Raw genomic sequence first — 22,255 nt, 5'->3', positions numbered from 1 at the left:
TAAGATGGAGAGACCTACAAGAAGACGAGTATATGAACATATGCATGACATTTTATTACATAAAGACACAAATGCATTGTACAAACACCAGAAGGAATGTAAAGATAGTAAATTAAAATTTTACATAATTGAACATGTTAAGCAGGGTGGATTATGGGAAACCTGTTTGGAATACAAAGAGTTATTTTGGCAACTAAAACTTGATGCCACAAGAAAACCAGGGTTGAATGACTATTTAAGTATTAATAGTGTCCTTAAATTAAGAGCAGCAAAATTATAATTTATTTTTTACACATGCCAAATATGTATTAATTTTGTATGTTCAGTGATTAACATTTATGATTTTAAAACTGATGAATTGATATACATTTAAAGTAAGTTTCAGTAGTATTACTATTTTAATGTTTATAGGTTTTATTATTAAACACTAGTAGCACATCAGTGAAACTATTGTATTGAGCTGAACCATTTAGTAGGATTGCTCATATTTATTAATGTGATGATTTCATTGGTGGAAGTGAAGGGGAATATGCATAAAAGGCTGGCTATTATTTTTATTAACTGTTCTGATGAAGCACGGGAGATTCCTGGGTGAAAGTGCTTAACGTGGATTGTATTTTGTATTTTAATAAAACTTTGGAGGTTCCATGATTCTGCTGTGGTGTTTTTTGCTTTTGACTGCTAATTTTATCGTGACAACACCTGATCGTAGCTGTTTTCTATTTGGTATCTTGTTTGTTTATTTTGAGTAGTTTAATCATCTAGGATCACACAGGGCCATTTTTTCAGATGTAGACTTGTACCAGTAATAAAAACATACAAAAATCAAAATGTTAAGCAACAAGTAACTAACTGTATAGAGACAAACCTGCATCAAGAAGTGGGACAAAGCCTAAAATATTCTGTGGTAAAGGCCTGCAATCACAGTCTTGACTACCATACAGGACTTGTTTTGTAGGTGAGTTGCCTAGGCCTGGATAGCCATCAGTGTGAGCTGGTGGGTTATAGATGCAGTCATGAGCAGCTATGTGTTAAGAGTTATTTAGCTTCTCCTGGAGTTTGACTCAAGGATAATTGAGTCTCTAAAGAACTCTTGAACAGGCCAAAAATGTGCACTGTATTGGGATTTAGAGTATTTTGGAGGAAGCCAGTGGTTCTACTCCTGCAGCTGTTGTGTTCCACAGAAAATTAAATTTAACCATCTTTACTTCCAAACTACAATGAGCATATTCACTATATCAGTGCCAGGTGATAACTCTCCAGGGTGTAATGCAACTGCTACAGTAGTAGACCTAGGTAGTGTGACTGGATATGACAAATAACTTTTAAGCATCATTTTTTTGGGGTCCCTTTAGGAGGTTTCTTCTGTATTTTATAGGTGGGGTTCAGTTTCAGCACAAGGTGTTGCCAGTTAGGTTCTCAGCTGTTTCAGGAATTCCGGGATGTTAACTGTGATGGGTGAGGCCTTTAAAAATATATAATGCCTTTTCTAAGCCTCTGTGATGGTTTCTGCACATGCATGAGCATCTACAGGGCACTAGCAGCAAGCTAGAGAAGCTGGGGGCAGGAATACAGTGAGCAATGACATCACATGACCTTTGAACTCATGCATGACTCAAAACCAGGAAGTAAAGCTGAAAATGAAACTAGAAGAAAAGTAACTTTTTTTGGTTGTTTTTTTTTTTTCATCTTTTATGCATCTAAGTGTATGGAATCACTTTAAATATGTATTTCAACAAGCTAGGACTTTAATGGAGTAATTATTTTACTAGTCTAATGAGGAAAATTGCATTTTAATGCTACAGCATGTCTATTGCTTTGAAACACTGAAGTCTGACAGGATACCATTATTTGCTTTAATAGCATGCCCTAAATTATAATATATTAATATTTGACTACTTAAACAACCAATTTCTTTAATATTCTGAATTCAAAGCTATATATAGGATTGAGTTTCCTTTTCCTTCTGTTGCTTTCATGCTTAAGCAACTTTAATCTATATTAGGTATTCTCATTGATGCAGATTTAAAGCAATAAAATCAGACTCCGTTGCAATGATAGTTATGATACTATGATTCAAATCTTTGTATGACCACATACACTGTAGGAATGGATTGTTAAAATGTTCTAGGTCACTCTATTTTGTTCAATTAGTATTAATAGACCAACATATGGTCCCCCTTTTTTTCTTTCTGTATTGCTATAGTTATAAACACAAGAGACTGTAATACAGGTATAAAATATATAGGTATTAGAAGCTTATGCAGATAAAGCAACTAGGTTAATTGATGAAACTGACTCCTAATTTTCCAATACCTAGTAGTGGTTTATACAATATTGCATACAAATCCACCGTGATTGCCTGATGGACTTTTTATGTTCATATTTGTTTGAGTTACCTTAGAAATGCTTTACTGTTTGTATATACTAAATTTAAAGCAGAAGCCATTTTTGTATGTTTTTGGTGTGTGAGATGGTGTTAAAGGGTGGTTTAGTTAATTTATTAACTAAACCTGGAACTTTAGGTTCCATGTATGTGTTCTTAGTTATTGGTTTCAGAATTTGTTTCTAAAGATTTTTGACTCATCCATGATACATAACTTCATGAATTACTTCAAGTCATTATACTTGGCAGGTATTGTTGATGCTCTAAATATAACTTTAACAAATGATGATATATAAATGCTTATCATTAAATATTAATGGCTTAAATAACAATGTCAAAAAAGCTGGTTTAATTAAATTCATTAAAATTCACACAGCTCAGATAATCCTCTTGCAGGACACTCACTTGCTGGAGAAGGATTTGCAAAAATTATCATTTAATGGTTTTACAGTTCTCACGGATTCCTGTTTTAGAGCCAAAAGGAGAGGTACTCTTATACTATGGAATAATACTTATACACTACCTAAAATTTTAAACACCTTTTCAGATAAAGAATGAATGTTAAGCTTAGTGCTAGAAGTTAATAAGAAATGCTTCACACTGGTAAACTCATTGGATTCCTGGTCTAGGAACTAAATATGTGAAGAAATACTTGGATCTCATTACTTTACATGCAAAGGGAGAAATTATTCTGGTGGGAGATTTCAATTGCTTGTTATCAGATGAAGACACCTCTAAAAATAGTAAGGTTAAACTAATGATACAAGCTAAAAAGGTAAGCAGTTTTATAGCCTCGATGAATTTTAGAGACATACATAATTTAAGAGTTCAAAATTCACTTCAATACATTCATTATTCTTTCCGATTTGGCACACAAACTAATATTGATAAGATTTTTGTGTCTAACACGCTATTATAAAATAAGTGATGTTGCAATGCAGTCATGTCCACTCTCTGACCACAATGCCTTTTTGTTCAGCTTGACTGTGAAAAAAGATATGATAATTTTTCAAAGAATCCCAGCCTATGTTACTAATTTAAAAGGTTTTTAAGGAGTGGTTATTAAAAGAAATAAATGCATTTATGGAAAACAACAATAATGGTGAAGTAACAGATATCATACTCTGGGATGCATTAAAAGTTCACATCTTTAGTGGAGTTAAAGCTTGATATTTTCAAAGGAGAAAGGACTGGAACAAGAACTTTCTGATTTACAAGCCAAAATAGATAAGTTGAAACTAAATTTAAAATCAAATGATAAAGCAGTACTTACTGAAATTTCTAAGCTAACATTTAGAAATATTGAATCATAAGGTTGCTATAAGCGTAGAAAAGATTAAACTGCAGTCCTATTCAGTAAACCCCAGACATTTAAATAAGCTAGCTATCATATCCAAACAAGTTAATAAACAAAATCACATTAATGAAATTAAATACAAGAATAATAACACAGTAAAAAGAACAACTGATTTAGGAGGTATATTAGAAGCCTTTAGAAAATCATTATCGGTCAATCAATGACATGCAATCACCACTAGATTCAGACGATGTAATAGATAGATTTCTACAAGAAAATATCAAGACTAAGCTGTCAAAACAACAAAATAGTACCCTAAATAAACAAATAACCTTAGCAGAAGTGAAAGGACAAGTTAAACATCTGAAGGATAATAAAGCCCCAGGGTTAGATGGGATAATCTCAGAAATATATAACATTCTTCCAGAGCACACAATAAAGTTATTATTAAACACATTCTCCATGGTTAAATAAGACTTAATTTTCCCTCCTTCGTGGAAGTACTCAATAATTTCCCCCATTCTGAAACAAGGTACCCAACTATGTGCATCCTATAGACCCATGTCATTGTTAAATATTGATTATAAAATGTTTATGTCTATCCTAGCCAAAAGACTAAAGAATATATTACCCAATCTAATGCACTTTGATCAAACTGGCTTTATCTTGCATGGAAAAGTACACAGCAATATTATTAAGCTGCTATCTCTAATAGACATTGCAAACAAAACCAATAAACAATTAACTATTATTAGTCTGGATACTGATAAGGCGTTCGATTTTCTTAGTTGGTCATACTTACAAAAAATCTTTAAAGAATTTAACTTTACTTCAGCTTTCACTAATTTGATATTAAATATTTATAGTGATTCTAAAGTATTTGTTAAGATTGGTTCATGTCTATCATCCCCAGTAAAAATTGATAAGGGAACTAGACAAGCTTGCCCTCTATCCCCATTATTTTTCACTTTATCAGTGGAACCTTTTGCTTCATTTATTAGAAATAACCCAAATATCAAAGGATTTCAAGTTAATGAGGGATACTGTCCAAAACTTCAGCTTTTTGCTGACGATATTCTGCTAACATCTAATGACATAGAATGCTCTTTACAACATATCATGAATGCCATACTCTGTTTGGAAAAATCTCAGTGCTCAATTTTAACCAAAATAAAACCAAAACAATTTTAATCAATAAGAAAATAAATAGCAATTTGCAAAAATGCAATACATTCAACTGGGAAAACGATAAGATAGATTATCTAGGAATACGTATTAAGAATAAATGGAATGAGACTATTAAATTTAACTTCACTAAACTGGTAGCTATAATCAGTGACTTGACTAAAAAGTGGAACTAAATTTTTCACCATGGAAGACAGACTTACATTAATAAAAATGATTATTTTTCCCAAGATTTTGTTTTACATACAATCATTGATTTTACCTCCTCCTAAGAAATTCTTTAAACAAATAGATTCTGTATTACTGACTTTTCTATGGTTACCAAAGAAACCAAGAATACCCTATAAATGGCATGTTAGAGCCTGGGACTGTAATGGGATTGGCTTTCCCAACATAGAATTATATTCAAAATCTTTTATTATTAACATAATATTCCACTGGATTTCATCCATATACACCTCTAGCTGGAAACAACTACATAAAATACATATAACTTCCTCTGAGAACTCAGAAACCCAGTTTAAGGAAACCTTTGGAATTAACAAAATATTTTAGATACTTCATGAATATTGCTTATATAATAAGAAATTTAGCCACTTCTCACATGGTATAAACCAAATATTTTATATTTTCAAAAATATAATCAACAACAATTTTAGTCTAAAGAACACCTTTTTCATTACATTTCCCATAGCTTATACCCCAGATTGCCTAGGTACATTCAATATCAATAAGATGCAGAATCTTAAAGAGAATAATCTAAAGTTTTGGCACCAGTTTATAGACAATAAGAATATCCAACCAATGAACTTTCTCTTAGCCAGATATAATGTCTGTCAAGATAATTGGCTCTGTTTTCAGTCTTTAAGACAGTTTGTTGAAAATAAAGTGAGTGTGTCAATAAATCTGGAAACTGATATTATACCAGGATTGATACAACTATTCATATAGTGCAGTTCAATGAACACTGAACATAAATTAAGCATATCACCTGTATATAAAATCCTACGAGAAGACTTGATTACTTTTGACCAAACTTTTTGGAATTACTCCATAAAGATTAATGGTGAGCCTTTATCTAATGATAATAAGAAACAGTTATTAAATTCAATAAAAAACACTTCATCATCTTTATATTGGAGACTATATACCTGGAGATTTATTCATAGAAGCTTTTACACTCCACACAGAATTGACCTTATAACCAAGAGTAATGAAAGCAAATGCTGGAGGTGTGTTGATATTCTTGAAGCCAACTGGGATCATATGTTCATCGAATGTAGAACTCTCACACAATACTGGAGTGATTTTACACATTTAGCAAAAGCCCTGTGGTCTGACAACTGCCAAATTACTAGCTCTTTGATATTATTCAATGTCACTACCCCAAGTGTAATTCCTAGACATCAGTTACTTGTTCTTTGGTTAATTCTAGCTATTGCTTGAAAAATAATTACATTGAACTGGAAAAATAAGCAAGATCTTATGTTTACTGAGTTTATTTCAATAACAAAATTTGTATGTAAAAAAGAAATGCAAACTATTTATCAAAGATCATCAAATGTAATACACAAAAGACTAGCTTGCCAAAAATTGGAGAGATTGTTAGATAAATATTGATTACCTTTCTTGGATAAAACAAATGTTTATCATGGATGTTTGTATATAGTGTAAATAGTTATTATGTTTTATATTGTTTATTTTTAATACTTTATGTCCATGTTTATTAACAAATTTTAATAAAAATGTTTTTGTAAAAATATATATATATATATATATATATATATATATATATATATATATATATATCCTCATTGTGGACATGCACTTCATGGTTTCTTGGTCATTATTTCACACCTTCACTGAACATTTTTGTTTGGAATAGGATTCCAGAAGTCAAGCCTTCTTTATTTGCTTCTTTTTTAAATTTAATTTTTCGCTATGTGGAATTCTTAACTGTTACCCACAGCAAAGTTCTCTAAAGTCACATATAACAGACGTGTACTCAGCCTTTCAGTTGATCTCTGAAAAAGCCTTCTGTAGTAAGTGTGTATTGTCATTCTGTCATCCCCCTGTCCAGCTTTTACAGATAAATTTTCAGATAATATGGGCAAATGTGTACATGTATACATTATGTGTGATGCTTGTGTGCATGCATATGTGTGTGTGTATTTGTGTTTTATTTCTCTGCCTTTCAGTGTAGGGACTTGATGTGTTCTCCTAGTAGGTATGATTTTACAATGTGTGTGCTAGTTGGAGGCATGTATGTCCCTCAGTGCTGGAACTTGAAATTCTGAGTTATACTTAGCTAGGCATTCCACAAAAGGAAATACTACCATTTAGACCCTTCAGACAAACTCCATACAAATCAGCTGATATGGTACTTTATCTTTTACCACTTAATGGCATGGCACTTATTCGATATTAACTGGTGAACATATTGAAAATGTACTACTGCTGCCTTGGTTTGTAGAATACATCTACTAGGGAATTTTAAGAATTCTTGGTAATTAAGTGAAAAGTGCACTCTTTCCCAATTTGGGAAGGGTTTTTATTCAAGGATGCTTTTTAATTCCAAAGAAGGAAAGTACATGGAGACAAATTCTGGATGTTTCTTTCCTAAACCAATTTGTAATAGTGTCCAAGTTCAAAATGCTATCACATCACAAACTGTTACATCATCTTCCTCATTTAAGTATTCTTGTAACATTACATTTAAAAGATGTTTATCATTATATCTGCATTCATCCAGATTACAGGCATTTCTTAAGGTTTTGTGTGCCAGGATTACATTATTAATTCTCTGCCTTACCCTTTAACTATCCACTGCATCAGTAGCATTCATAAAGTGTGTAGCTCCAATTAGCTCATTGCATGCTGCACGGGTATCCATATTTTTCCATATTTAGATGACTTAGTCATCTTTGTAGAGTTTTTTTTTCTTTCAAAATGTCAGGGCTCTTACTTTTAGGTGAGAAATCTCTTGCATAATTTAGGATTCCAAGAGAATATATAGAATTCATTTGAGACTCCATCACCCAGGATTGTATTCCTGTGGTGTCTGCTAGACACATCAGTTTAAAGAGCTTTTCTTTCAGCTCTATATCTAGACCTATTCCCATGTTTTTTTTTCACTCAGACTTTGGTCTCTACAAGGGAATACTTCAAGATTTTTGGTCTCATGGCAGCTATGATTCTTGTGATACCTCTGGCAAGACTCTAAGTAAGAAAGATACAATGGTATTTGAAAACGCCCATTATCTTTTCAAATACCAGTTGTATAATTATTCAGAGGAGAAATCACTTCATGGAGACAGCAAACATTCCTAAATCCAGGTCTCCCATTCTTTTCTCCTGCACCAAATAAGTCAGTCATTACAAATGTTTTGGACTTTGCTTGGGGAACAGTTTCAGCAAGGATAAAAGTGCAAAGTGTGTGGGACACCAAGGAGAGATGCAAGCACAAAAATGTGAAAGGGATGCTTACTCTAATCAAGGCACTCAACTCTTTGAATTGTCTTTGGTCCCCTGGACTTTTTCAAGTTGTTACAGACAAAACCATAGACAGGTACATCAACATGGAAGGGGTTGCCAGGCCTTACTGCTAATGCAGACTAGCCAAGTTAGCATGGAATATAGCTTTACAGCACAATCTCACTCTGCAGGCTTCCTACATTCCGTCAGAGCAAAACTGTGTGGCAGATAAGCTGAGCAGGACAAAGGCAGACCCTCCCTTACCTATTGGCAATACTTCAGAAGTTGTCAATTTGCTCTGTAACAGCCCTACTCGAGTCACTCTTAGTTATTCAAGTGATGCACGTTACATCTTTGAAATTGTGAAACATAACAGGAATATTCTGTTAAGTGATGCTTACATGACATAGTAGGAGAGATTCCAGCTTTTCCATTTAAAAACAACAGAAACTTGAAGCAACTGTTAAGTACAGGGCAATGGCAACCTCATATATTAAAATTAAATAAACATGTTAACCCTCCTTGTAAGAATTGCATTATGTGCAAATAATATACATGCAACACAGACATTTGTACATCCAGTAGCACTGAAAGAATACAAACTGAACTTTTATGCAAATTGCAGAACACATAATGTCATTTATATTGCATGCTGTTGATTGTGCTCCAGTTTTTATGTAGGCAAAATTAATAGAAAGCTAAAGGAACGCGTTTCCAAACGTATCAGTGATAGTCTTTTAATGGATGAAAAAGCCCTTTGTTTAAACATATATAACTCAATCCCTCACCATATGTTTTATTTTTTAGTAGTACAGGTTGTATCAATGAACAGTAGAAGAGGTGATATTACACTAGAGACAGAATATAAGGAACTTCAGTGGATTGGCGGTGGCACCTTCCAAGCCGATAAGCCTCCAGGTTTGAATACATGTCTACCTCTGAAACCTGTTTTGAAGAAACGTAGAATGAGATGAAAAATATACATATTATGTCTTCCACATACACATATGTACTTAGATATAATGCATTTCCATGTGTGCATTTATATACATTTTTGTACATTATTGTTGTTAACTACGTCATTTGATATTTAAGGTGTATGTTAGATGCAATTATCTATCAATTCATTAGAGGATATACATACTTAGTACTGGTTTTTGTTTTGACATTAATTTTTTATTTATTCTGCATAATGGTATTGTGGTAAGACTACTGCATCTTTGAGCATTCCTCTTGCACTGAATGGCTGTCTGCTTTGTTTTTAAGGGTGTGCAAGACTGCACTAGTCCTGACTGCCCCTTTTTAAGATACTTCATATATATATGTAAATATATATATATATATATATATATATATTAATAACTGCTAGTTAGATATGTAGTTTATTCAGTTACAATACATGAATGTTTCATTAAAATGTTTTATAAAGATAGCCAGTATTTTTGAGTAGCTATGATTAAGTTTTTAATTTGAACCATAGCTTGCTATGCCTTAAGGCTATGTTAGCTATTAAGAGCTCAGATTGGCTTTCATTTCACAAAGTTTTTTCTTGAAAGATTTTTTTATTTTTTCTATCTTATGATACACAAAGTCAGCCTTTTGAAGTATTAAGTAAGTTGTATGATGTGTATATTAATTCAGATGCAGCATGATTTTGGTTGTTCAAGTTTATGATATGTTTATTTTTAATGTATAAGTTAATGTCCATGATGGCAATGTGACACTATATCTTTAGACTTATACTTTGCTCTTAACCATCCTTCCTTATGTACGATTGGTGTTCGAAGTTGTACGATCACTTCTGTTGGTCATATGGTTTGTCCATTTGATTTGATGGCGAAATCAGTAGCTACTTTGGGTTGGCCATGTGACAGTTACATGCATTTTTTATTTAGATCTTCTATATTTATACTTGATTTATATATGCTTGACAGCTGATATCCCTATCACTATTCATTATGTAGGGAGATTTTGTGCATTTGATTTGTTGGTAACAAAAGATAGTCTTTTATTTCTTAATTGACGGTGGAGTCTAATAGTTTTTTTCAGATGAAGCGAGCATCACTAGCTTTACTCAGCTAAAAGATTGATGATTTAAAAGTGTTTTTATGCTGATGCTTTTGCACTGATATTTTTATATTTTTTTTTAATTTAAATTCATTTTTAGAGCAACATTGTATGTGATAGGTAGTCGAAGGCTAGCTTATTATTCCATTGGTTAACAGACTTGTGTGGTTTGATTGGATGAGAAATGTCAAGGCTTTCGCTATTTGGTTGGGATATACTATTAGCGTGATTAGCATGTTGTTTCATATTTGCTCTTGACTATATTAGCCTTTAGTAATTGGCTGCTGGCATTGATGTGATTATTGTTTCATAAGATGTGTTTGATTTAACTATGATTGGATGAGACGATAAATTCTGAAGATGACTGGTTTTTAGCTTTAGTTCTTACTACAATAAGAATGTTAATCTGTTTACTTTTCAGATGAATCTATATATTGTTTGGCTAAGTTTTTTGGTGCAAAATACAATGTATCCTACTGGATGTTTGATACTTTAAATGTATGTTTTTATGCTATTATAAGTTGATCTGCAGAATGTTTTTTGGAACCCGACAGTGGTCATACTTATTTCGGTTATTACATTTATCAACTTTTCAGCTCTGGCGGCTTTGGCACATAATTTGATATATATTTAAGTACCTGGCCTTGGTGACCTCATTTTTAGTTTTGTTTTGGATTTATATATATATATATATATATATATATATATACTATATATATATATATATATATATATTATATATATATGTGTGTGTGTGTGTGTGTGTATATATATATATATATATATATATATATATATATATATATATATATATATATATATATATATATATATATATATTTATCCTCTACTAGTTGATTGAGTTGAGACAGAAGAGAATTGAGAATTATTGAGAAAAGATTTTGAAAATGATTGGAAGTTAATGTACAGTGAGGACTGGGAAATTTACAGTTTTCTTTAATGTAGTGTGATCTTGGAGATGGTATATGTAATCAGCAGAGGGTGCAGGGGGGCTTGCCCCCCTGGAAAATGTAAAAAAAACACAGATTTTTTTTTTTATGTTTGAATTTTCAGAAATTAAATCATATTGTCTCCCCAATATGAATTTTGCATTTCTGAAAACTCAGTAAACTGACAGATCCTTGTATAGGCATATATATGTATATACATATGTATACATATATATATATATATATATATATATATATATATATATATATATATATATATATATATATATATATATATAAAAATATAATGTATGTATATATGCATACATATGTACATATATGTTAGATATGTGCTCTGCACCAATAGTCAATCCCTCCCTGGTCAGATCCGACCATAAACTAATCACCATGAAAATCCACATCTCACCCACACCCCCTGCAAAGGTAACCACCTTGAAAAGCTTCTCCAAAGCTGACTTTGCACTCCTAAAATCAGGAGTGGCTAACTTCACGGCAGTGGAAAATAGCTGCATGACTGCCGAGTTGTACACCGATGCACTGTATGAACATGTACACAAATGGATGGAACTAGCCATACCCAACAGAACCAAGATGCTCTCCTCCAAAAAAAGGAAGCCAATCTGGTGGTCCGTTGACATTAATAAACTCTACAACAGAAGGAAGAAACTGTTGCAGAAGAAGTCCCAACACTGGAAAAATTCCCTTATTAGCCTCAACAAAAAGTTGAGATCCCTCATCAAATCTTCTAAAGCCAGCTATGAAGGCAGAATTGCGGCAGACACTAAAAGCAATCACAAAGCCTTCTATAGCTATATCAAGAACCTCCATGGCAGTACCTAGATTTGCTCTGAGATACTGCACAATGGTACCTCTTGTACTCAGCCAACAGATATTGCCAACATACTCGGTCTCCACGGTGATGGTGCTGCGGTAGCGTTGTTGCCTCACAGTAAGATGCTGACTGTTTCAACTCTCAGCTAGAGCATCTTCTGCATGGAGACATGCGTGAATGGGTGTACCTTCATTGAAGGTTGTGCATTAGGGTTTGCAACTCAGCACGTAAAAATCAACTGCCAATCATTAGTGGACCGGAGTTCCGCTGTGGTGACCCCTAACCGGGAAAAGACAAAAGACACAACAACAACAATTGGCCGACAGGTTCAGTGCCAGCTTTACCCCTCTCTCCTCCCCTAAAGAACCAATCACAATACCGGAAGAATGCCAGGCACCCAGCATTACTGCAGCACAGGTTAAAGCTGCATTATCCAAGGCCAAGAATACAGCTTCTATGGGACCTGATAATATCCCTGGCTGTGTTCTACATGAACTACAAAGTGAACTGGCACCACATCTGTGTGTCCTGTTCAGTCACAGCCTCACCTCAGGCTTTGTCCCTACTGAATGGTGCATTGCAATAGTCATCCCTCTCCATAAAGGGGGAGTGACTACAGACCCTGGGAATTATCCCCTCATTAGCCTGACAAGTTTGATATGTAAAGCTGCGGAGCACATCATCATGGACCTGATTAACAAAGATATAGGAAATCTGCAAACTCTAGACCCCATGCAATTTGGCTTTGTGAAAGGGAGATCATGCCTGCTCAACCTGGTTAACTTCTTTGAGTCAGTCATCAGGGCTGTGGATGAAGGTAAGGCAGTGCATACAGCATACCTCGATCTGGCCAAGTCCTTTGATACCATTCCTCAGTTGGGAATTATTGATAAACTCACCAAACAAGGCATAAACTCCTATAGCATTAGGTGGGTTGCAAATTGGCTCACAGATAGAACACACAGTGTGAAAGTAGCAGACTCCATGTCAGACTGCTGACCAGTCACAAGTGGAGTCCTACAGGGATCGGTCCTGGGTCTTCTCTTGTTCAGCATCTACTTCTCAGAAGTCCAGGCCAACACAGAGGGACTCTGGCTGACCAAGTTTGCAGGCGACTGCAAGTTGGGAGCCATTATTAGCTCCCAAGTGATGCAGACATTCTATAGAAAGGCCTCACTGAGACCAATGACTGGTGCCTAAACCATGGCCTTAAGCTTAATGTCAAAAAATGCATCATCATCCCCTTTGGTAAAAACTCAGTTCCCATTAATTACCACATCAATGGGAGCCCACTGAACACTGATGGGGTTATAAGAGATGTAGGGACGCAGGTTGACAGCAACCTCTCCTTCGACCACCACATTGCCACTGTGGTCAGAAAGTCCTTCTGTGTGGCACATCTTATTATCAAGGGTTTTGCATCCAGGAAGAAAGAGGTCATCATCTCTCTGTACTCTTCCCTCATTAGACCATTATTGAGTATAATACCCCATTTGGCATATACCTCACTAGACACCTGCAGCAATTGGAGAGGCCACAGAAGTAACTCACAAAGAGGATCCTAGGCATTAAACACATGTCCCACATGGACAGACTCAAAAGATTCCAGTTATTCTCTGTTTCATATCGCCTACTTAGAGGCTATCTCTGCTTGACTTACAAAGCCATGTCTGACCCAGCTCTGTTAGAAATGCTACATCTAAAGAAATCCCAATCCCTCCACACCACATGCTCCAGAGACCTCAACCTCATTACTACAATCAACAGAACATGCTGGAGGGACAGGTTCATCACCCAGAGACTGCCCATGCTCTGGAATAGACTTCCCATACATGTCAAGCAGAGCACATCGCTGACCCTCTTCAAGAGAAATCCTGATGAGTGGATGAGTAATAGAAAGTTCACCCCAGGCATCACTCCAGTGGCTGTACTTGATAAGAGGCACTGGGAACTAACATCGGGTGGCACGATGCCAAGGCACTTATGGGCTAGGCTTGTAAAGGCTCCAGGGCCATTAGCCTAGTACACATATATGAACCTATGTATATACATTCACACACATACACATCTGTGTATATGTATATATATATATATATATATATATATATATATATATATATGTATATATATATATATATATATATATATATATATATACATACATCATTAAGGTAGATTTGGGACAAATGTGGTATCCAGCAGTTGGTATCATTCAAGTTAAAATGGTGTTTTCACATTGGCACATAGTATTAGAAGAGATGCAGTGATTGCTGGCAGATGGAGTGGTACATATGGTGAATGGGTATTCCAGCCAACAGTTAAAGGGTGTAAAAATAGAAGGGCTTCACTGAGGGCAGCTAATTTTTTTTGTGGGGGGGGTTGTACTAATAATTTACAGGATGCACATTATTGGGTCTAAATCACTGGCGGGTGGAGAGAGGTGCTTGGCTGGGCATTGTCACTACTTCCCCGGTGATTAGAAGACTTGCACTGCTGATAAGTGGAGAACGTCTAGTGCTGTCTGACCTCTGATGAGTGGAAGGAGATGAGTAGAGTTCTTTGACCTTTAATGAGTATTTCAGGAAGGTGGGGAGGAAGAGTTTTGCCACATGTTAGAGCAAGAGTATTCAAACTGTTGGTGTTACTGTCAGGATGTGTATGTGTTATGGGTTGCCACTGCATGTTCCCATAAGGATTAGAGGCTGTTGGGGGTTGTTTGATAGAGATCTGCTGCCTAGGTTGCCCTCCAGAGTTTCATAACATACTCTTCAACAGTGGAAGTATTTAAGAACTGCATTCCTTCACTATGATATCCTTGGCTTAGCAGTGACAAAAGTTAAGGGTCATAATTCCCTGTGTTTATCCTTTTGCCTTGTGTAAAGTTGGCATATGGGACTTATCCAAGGAATAAGGTTGTTAGAAAGCTGATCTTTTAGCTCTTCATGATTTGCATTACAGCACAGTTTGAATTATGGTTGTTGTATGACAGTATTTGCAGTGTATGCATACATTTTCATGTATTCTTGTCCTCAAATTCAGGATCTTTGTGCAGAAAAGGACGTTGTGACAGCAGAGCATGAAGCCTTATGTGAACAATTTGCAGAATGCAGTGTACGAGTCTCACAGCTGGAGGAAGACAATAAAGTCTTCAGAGAGAAGGCTACGGAAAAAGAGGTGGAACTAAAAAGGTAAAAAGATAACAAAAGTTGAGACAGTTGTGGAGCACTGTTCTAAATGTTTTAGGGATTAGTTAGAGTCTGATTTGGTGGCAAATAGATTTGTTGTTATACTGGTACACTTCTGTAAACATATTAAATCATTATGGCCATCACTATTCCAGTTGTTTTATGAGGATGACGTGTTTGGAACCAGGCTGATGTAATAGTGATTCAGGCCCACATTTTCTTCTGTAGTGATTGAGTATCAAACTGCCATATTATGCATCAGATTTTTGGATGTTTTATCCCTCTCATATTAGATTAGATTAGTGAACTTGTTTGTCAGTTATTAAAGCATAATAACCTTTGTTACATTTTGTAACCGATCTGTCACTTAGTTGATTCACTGAACATATAGCAAATTACAACCAAAATTGTAATAACTGTTTGATTTTATATGCTGTTAGAATATTTCATTGCTTTCAGCATTACAGTTAGGCTACTAATTCTTAACCATGCCATAGTGAAGGAACATACTGTTTGTTGTATTACAGTGGCAGAAACATCGCGTGGTACATTGTTGGGTTTTGGTGAACTATTTGCATAGTGGTCTCGTTTCAGCTTTAGTGCTAGTTTCTTATATTCAGATATTAGAATGGTATATCTTCATTTTTCTTAATACACATTTAGTCTGCTAGTGCCACACACATTTACCGATTTCTGTGCCTGTTATATGTCCTTTCATTCTGAGTTACTAAGCAGTCTTCATTCTCTTAGCCCTCACTGAAGTTGTGTTACAGTACCCTTTGTAGTCTTCTACTGGTTTTGGATAGTATACTTTCTTAGGTATGCTCTTTCACAGGTCTTTCACTCTGTAAGTGACACAAATACTTTGCAGGTTGTCATAGTGGAACCTTTGATGATGCAACTTTTAAACCACAAAAATGTCTTCAAGAAATGACACCTTTGGAAGCACGTGGAGAATGTAACTGTTGGGGACATGAGGACAGAGCAAAATAGTTTAGCAAAGAATAAATAGAAGAAGCATGTGACCATTTTTCAGCGAACCCAGATTTACCACTAAATTATGCTATTCATCTTATTTTTATTAAACGGTGCATACAGATTATCAAAGAAGATTGTACACCTCTTTACCAGTTGCGCTTATAGGCAGAAGTTAAACATTTTGGACGATAGTTTATTACTGCGCCATCTTATTCTTATAGTAAATAATATTCTTCTCTTTTGCTGTCTAGGTTGTATGAAAAGATAAAAAAGTTGTTGTTGCAACTTGAGGAACTTGACCATCTGCTGAAAGTGACAACTGAAGAGAAGGACCACTGTCAGGTATTAACAGCATATAAAAGCAGCATATTTTGTTAATTTTTTAAACTTTTTGAGTTGCAGGATGTTGCATAACACTGTCCTCTAAAGGGATGGAAGAGGTATGTACTCTGTTTATTTTTGTGTTGACTTCTGGTGCATTTGCGGTAAACATATTTTTTTTAGTAATGAAACAAGTCCTCATTCACACATATTTTCCTCTATTTGTACTACTTTACACTGATAGTCTGAGGCAATTAATCCACTTATTGACCCTGATGGATTTCCATTTCATCACCATTTGGCTCTGAACTGAAAACTGCATCGCAAACTAAAGAAATGTAATAGTAATAAAATCACCTCCCTGTCCAACCAGTGCATTTTCACTTTCCTTATCATTCAAACTTTTATTTTTTTACAGTGACAGTATATCTAATACAGTACTGTGAGTCCCTGAAGTAAAGAACACCATTGTTTGCAAGCTATAGTGATATTTTCTGTAATAATGGTGAAAATCCTTAATAATAAAAAAAAATGAAAAAAGCTTCCTCTGCTTACTTGCAATTTTCATCTCCTACTCAGGCACTGGCTACTTTGTCATTGCACTCTTTGGTACCAAGTATCCCCACTGTCAGTGAGTGACATTGCTGACTGTGTATGGTGTTTCACATTTTTCAGATTGTGTCTTAGAAGAACAGCCTTGTCAGCCATAAGTGTATGATAACTTAAAAATCCCAGTCCACCTTCTGTAGTTTCCCCCAGTAAATTCCTTTATAGTGACACAACTTTGTGATGTCAGACTATCTCCAAACAGAAATGCATGTCGTATTTCCACTAAACAGGTACAGTAAATTCACTTTATTTTTAAATACATAAATGTATATATATGTGTATTATATATATATATATATATATATATATATATATATATATATTTATTATAAATACACAAATTTTATATATATATATATATATATATATATATATATATATATATACATATATATATATGTATATACATACATACAGTGGATATAAAAAGTGTGCACACCTCTGTTAAAATGCCATTTTTTTGTGATATAAAAAAATGAGACCACAATAAATCATTTCAAAACTTTTTCCAGCTTTAATGTGATCTATAACCTGTACAATTCAATTGTAAAACAAACAAATCTGCTTGGGGAAAAAATATAAAAAATACAAAACGTACAATAAGCTGGTTGCATAAGTGTGCACACCCCTAAACTAATACTCTGTTGAAGCACCTTTTGATTTAATTACAACATCCAGATTTTGTGGGTACGAGTCTGTCAGCATGGCACATCTTGACTTAGCAATATTTGCTCACGCATCCTTGCAAAAGCACTCCAAATTTGTCAGATTGCGAGGGCATCTCTTGTGCACAGCCCTGTTCAGGTCAGCCCACAAATTTTCTATTGGATTTAGGTCTGGGCTCTGGCTGGGCCATTCCAAAACTTTAATTTTTTTCCTGGGGAAGCCATTACTTTGTTGATTTTGATGTATACTTGGGGTCATTGTTGTGTTGAAAGGTGAAATTCCTCTTCATTTTCAGCTTTCTAGCAGAGGCCTGAAGGTTTTGGGCCAAAAGTGACTGTTATTTGGAACTGTTCATAATTCCCTCCACCTTGACTAAAGCCCCAGTTCCAGCTGAAGAAAAGCAACCCCAAAGCAGAATACTGCCACCACCATGCTTTATGGGGATGGTGTTCTTTTGGTGATGCGAAGTGTTGTTTTTGCGCCAAACGTAACTTTTATAATTGTGGTCAAAAAGTTCAACCTTGGTCTCATCACACCATATCACATTTTTCCACATGCTTTTGAGAGACTTGATGTATTGTTTTGCAAATTTTAGCCAGGCCTGGATGTTTTTCTGTGTAACAAAAGGCTTCTGTCTTGCAACCCTACCCCATAGTCGAGACATATGGAGAATGCGGGAGATTGTTGTCAGATGTAGTACACAACCAGTACTTGCCAGAAATTCCTGCAGCTCCTTCAGTGTTGCTGTAGGTCTCTTAGCAGCCTCCCTGACCAGTTTTCGTCTTGTCTTTTCATCAATTTTGGGGGAACAGCCAGTTCTTGCAACGTCACTGTTGTCCCATATTTTCTCCACTTTTTAATGACTGTCTTCACTGTGTTCTATGGTATATCCATTGCTGTGGAAATTTTTTTGTACCTTTTTCCTGACTGATGCTTTTCAATAATGAGATCCCTTTGATGCTTTGTAAGCTCTGTGCTAACCAATGCCTTTGCTGTAGCAGGCAGTTTAGTAAATGTTAGGAAAATCCTACTAGGACAGCTGAACTTTATTTGGGGTTAATCAGAGTCTCTTTAATTGATGGCAGGTGTGTATCCAAAAAGACTGAATGCTGTAATTAGATCAAAAGGTGCTTCAACAAAGTATTAGTTTAAGGGTGTGGGCACTTATGCAGCCAGCTTATTGTATGTTTTTTTATTTTTTTATATTTATTCCCCTAACAGATTTGTTTGTTTTTCAATTATATTGTACAAGTTAAAAGGCACATTAAAGTGGGAGCATTTTTGAAATGATTTATTGTGGTCTCATTGTTTTATATCATAAAAACCTGGCATTTTAAGAGGGGTGTGTAAATTTTTTAAATCCACTGTATGTATATGTATATATATATATATATATATATGTATATATATATATATATATAACAGAGACTAAGACATGCCAGTATAAGCAAACACCTTACATCCCCACAGAGAAAATGACAACCAAAGGGCCAAAAAACAAGGTCAGTCCTGAACTTTGGACCCACTGACATGCATTCTGTATGTCAGTGATACAAAATGGCCATATGCCACTTTATCAAAATTAAGAATCCACATGCCCTAACTACAGGGGAATACAGTACAAGTCAGGTAAAACCATTTGACAGAAAATGAACGTGACCAATCCTAACAGAGAAGTGTACTAAAAATAAAATAGAAAGAAAATAACCAAACTGTAACTGTATAGCTTAGGTCCAGAATCTTGACCCAGACAGGAGCATAAACAATCACCAGTCCTTACAACTAACACTCCTAACAGTAGGAGCCAAGACAAGCAGTGTGTAAAAAATAAAAATAATAAAAAGCGTCCAGTGCTGCAACCGTAGTCAGTGGTAGCCACACACAAAAAAAAAAACAAGCAAAAAATTCACTCCAAAAGAATCAGATGGACCACGGGACCAGACCCTAATCTGCCTAAAAATCAATAGTGCAATCCAAACTAAAATAAGAAATACTAATAAAACAAAGTCTAAATAAATTGGATTGGAGAACTAGTAAATGTTCAACAAACACACTGCCTTATCGGCATTTGGGTAGTAGTGCCCAGGTACCCTCCTCTGGAAGTATACCAAAGCTCAGAAAATCCCTGACACTGCATGTCTGTGGGTGTGATGATCCATTCACCTGGCAGTGCAGTGCAGTGACAGCCATTAAGACCTACAAACAGGACCCTTTCAGTTTTCTGCTGCCATATTAAGAGATGGAGCTCTTGAAAGACTGTTCCTTGCTCTGCACCTCTTCAGCTATTGAGCTCAGGTAAGAAACCTTTTTGGGTTTTTGCCTCCTCCCTCTGCTTTCTCTGTCAGTGTTTGGATAGTGTAATCTGTTGTTTACTGTCACTTGACAGAACTCTACTTGACTGAAATTGAATGGTTGAAACAGTTTGACTAACAAGCAATTGACTGAAAACCCAACTGAAGGAAACCCATTTCACTGACTCATAAATGACAGAAGAGTTGAGAAATGTAGGTAGTATTTGATGGTGCCATTTTTAAGGATTTGATTTGGTAGGAAAGTGAGTTTAGAAGATTGTGTGGATTGGCAATGCCTCTGTCATGTCGCACCCCCAAATTTATAGATGTTTGTGAGCCAGCACTGATTCACTTTGTATAATGTTTTTTTTCTTTTCTTCGTTCGTTGTGTGGCCATGGATTTAGTATATATAATTAAGGGTGTTGTTGGGGGTACATGCTCTTTGACTTCTTGGAGTGGAATTTGGATGAGCATCTTTATGCAGTTTTTTGCTGTGTTGGATGTCCTACCCAAAGGTAGAGAGTCCCCTTGAAAAACCTGTGAGCAAACCTTGATCACTAGTGTTTGGTTCCCTAATAGTCAAATCTCTGGGACATCTCAAATAACTTCGGACAAACCTATGGGATGAATCAAAATGAGGGTTGGGGTGGTATACATCCAGATGTTTAGTGTTAGATTCCCTTTTCTGGGGTTCTGGAATGTATTGTAGGTTTTCTCTCAAAAATGAAGTCCGCTTCTGTGCCTTTCTCTTGGTAGTAACTGCAATCTCTGATGTCACATTCAAGTTTTTGCAGTTTAATTTCTTTATCTTTTATTGCATGGGAATCTTACTGTATTTGCTTTTAGGCACATCAAGCTGTCTTGATGTTTCTTTAAGAGTAATGCTTTCATTTTTTTCTCCCCAAATCTCAGTCAAAACCAGTGTCTGCCATGGAATTTCTCACGATTCTGGGTAGATGGCTTTCTATGATTCTTATGATTCCCCTGCCCAGACTTCACATGAGAAAAGTGCAGTGGTACTTCACATTCGTCTGGACTCAGCATCCCTAACGTTTATCTTTTTAGATCCTGTACTGGGATTTGTTAAGAGGAGGCTTCTACTGTGGGTCTTCCATTCTTCCTTCTGTCTCATCTTCAGTCTGACATAGTACATGCTTCAGACCTGATGTGGGGATCCATTTTCAAATGTGTGAAAGTACAAGGTCTGTGGAATAAACTTGGCAGACAGAAACATGCAAATCTCACAGATAGCAGTGATAAATTTCTTGAAAACTGTAAATAATCCCTGGTGGTCTTAACCAGTACAGGTCTTCACAGACAACTCCATAGCGATGTTGTACATAACCTAGGGCAGGGTATCAGATCTTGCCACCTTTGTAGACTTGCTGTGGTAGCTTTGGAGGTACTAACTCAGCTCATTTTTACTCTTCAGGCGTCATGCATTAGACAAGCTAAGCAGGACTAGGGCAGACCCTCATGAATAGAGACTTCCCCCTATGGTCTTACAAGAATTGTTCCAGCTGTTGGGAACTTCTCAAGCATGCAACAGTGGTTCTCCCATCTTTTGAAATTAGCCGAGGGCAGTTACCGCAGGCTTTCCCACAGACTAGCTTTGCTAAAGCAAGACAGGATTGGTTTGATACACTGCAAACTGAAAACTGAAAACTCTTTAATTGACTTCTTTGATGATATTATTTTGATACCTTTTAAGCATCTTTTTTCTGAGAATCTGACTGAGGCTAAAAAATGTGCTCTTAGAAAATTGTATTTGTGTAAATATTTTGTAATTTGTGCCATTCCAAGAATCTGATCCTGTTTAAGGCCTCTGCTGCTTCTGTTTTTTTGACTGTTTGTATGAGTTACTGATGTTCTTCATGTTTCACTGTTGCAGTCATCACATTTCAGTTATCCCTGCCAGAGTAGCCCTCGGCTGGCCCGAATACCAGAGGCTTAGTATTTCTGCATCGGTTGCTGTCGCTTCAGGACTGATGT

General features: G+C 35.5%; 1 protein-coding gene across 3 annotated transcripts in view; it reads left to right on the top strand.

Annotated features, from left to right (window-relative positions):
* The window catches only part of CALCOCO1 (calcium binding and coiled-coil domain 1), a 1,510,704-nt gene that overhangs the window by 467,816 nt on the left and 1,020,633 nt on the right, over positions 1 to 22,255 (top strand). For all 3 annotated transcript variants that reach the window (XM_044083933.1, XM_044083936.1, XM_044083935.1), the window contains exons 6-7: positions 15,252 to 15,400; positions 16,627 to 16,717. In XM_044083933.1, the coding sequence (XP_043939868.1) occupies positions 15,252 to 15,400; positions 16,627 to 16,717 (240 nt within the window). The remainder of the gene's footprint in view (positions 1 to 15,251; positions 15,401 to 16,626; positions 16,718 to 22,255) is intronic.

The sequence above is a fragment of the Protopterus annectens genome, chromosome 9.part0, assembly GCF_019279795.1.
Source record: "Protopterus annectens isolate FY-2018-M chromosome 9.part0, PAN1.0, whole genome shotgun sequence".
In the NCBI taxonomy this organism is placed as follows: Eukaryota; Metazoa; Chordata; order Ceratodontiformes; family Protopteridae; genus Protopterus; species Protopterus annectens.
Note: the sequence above shows the minus strand (reverse complement) of the source record. Positions and strands in the feature narration are given on the sequence as shown.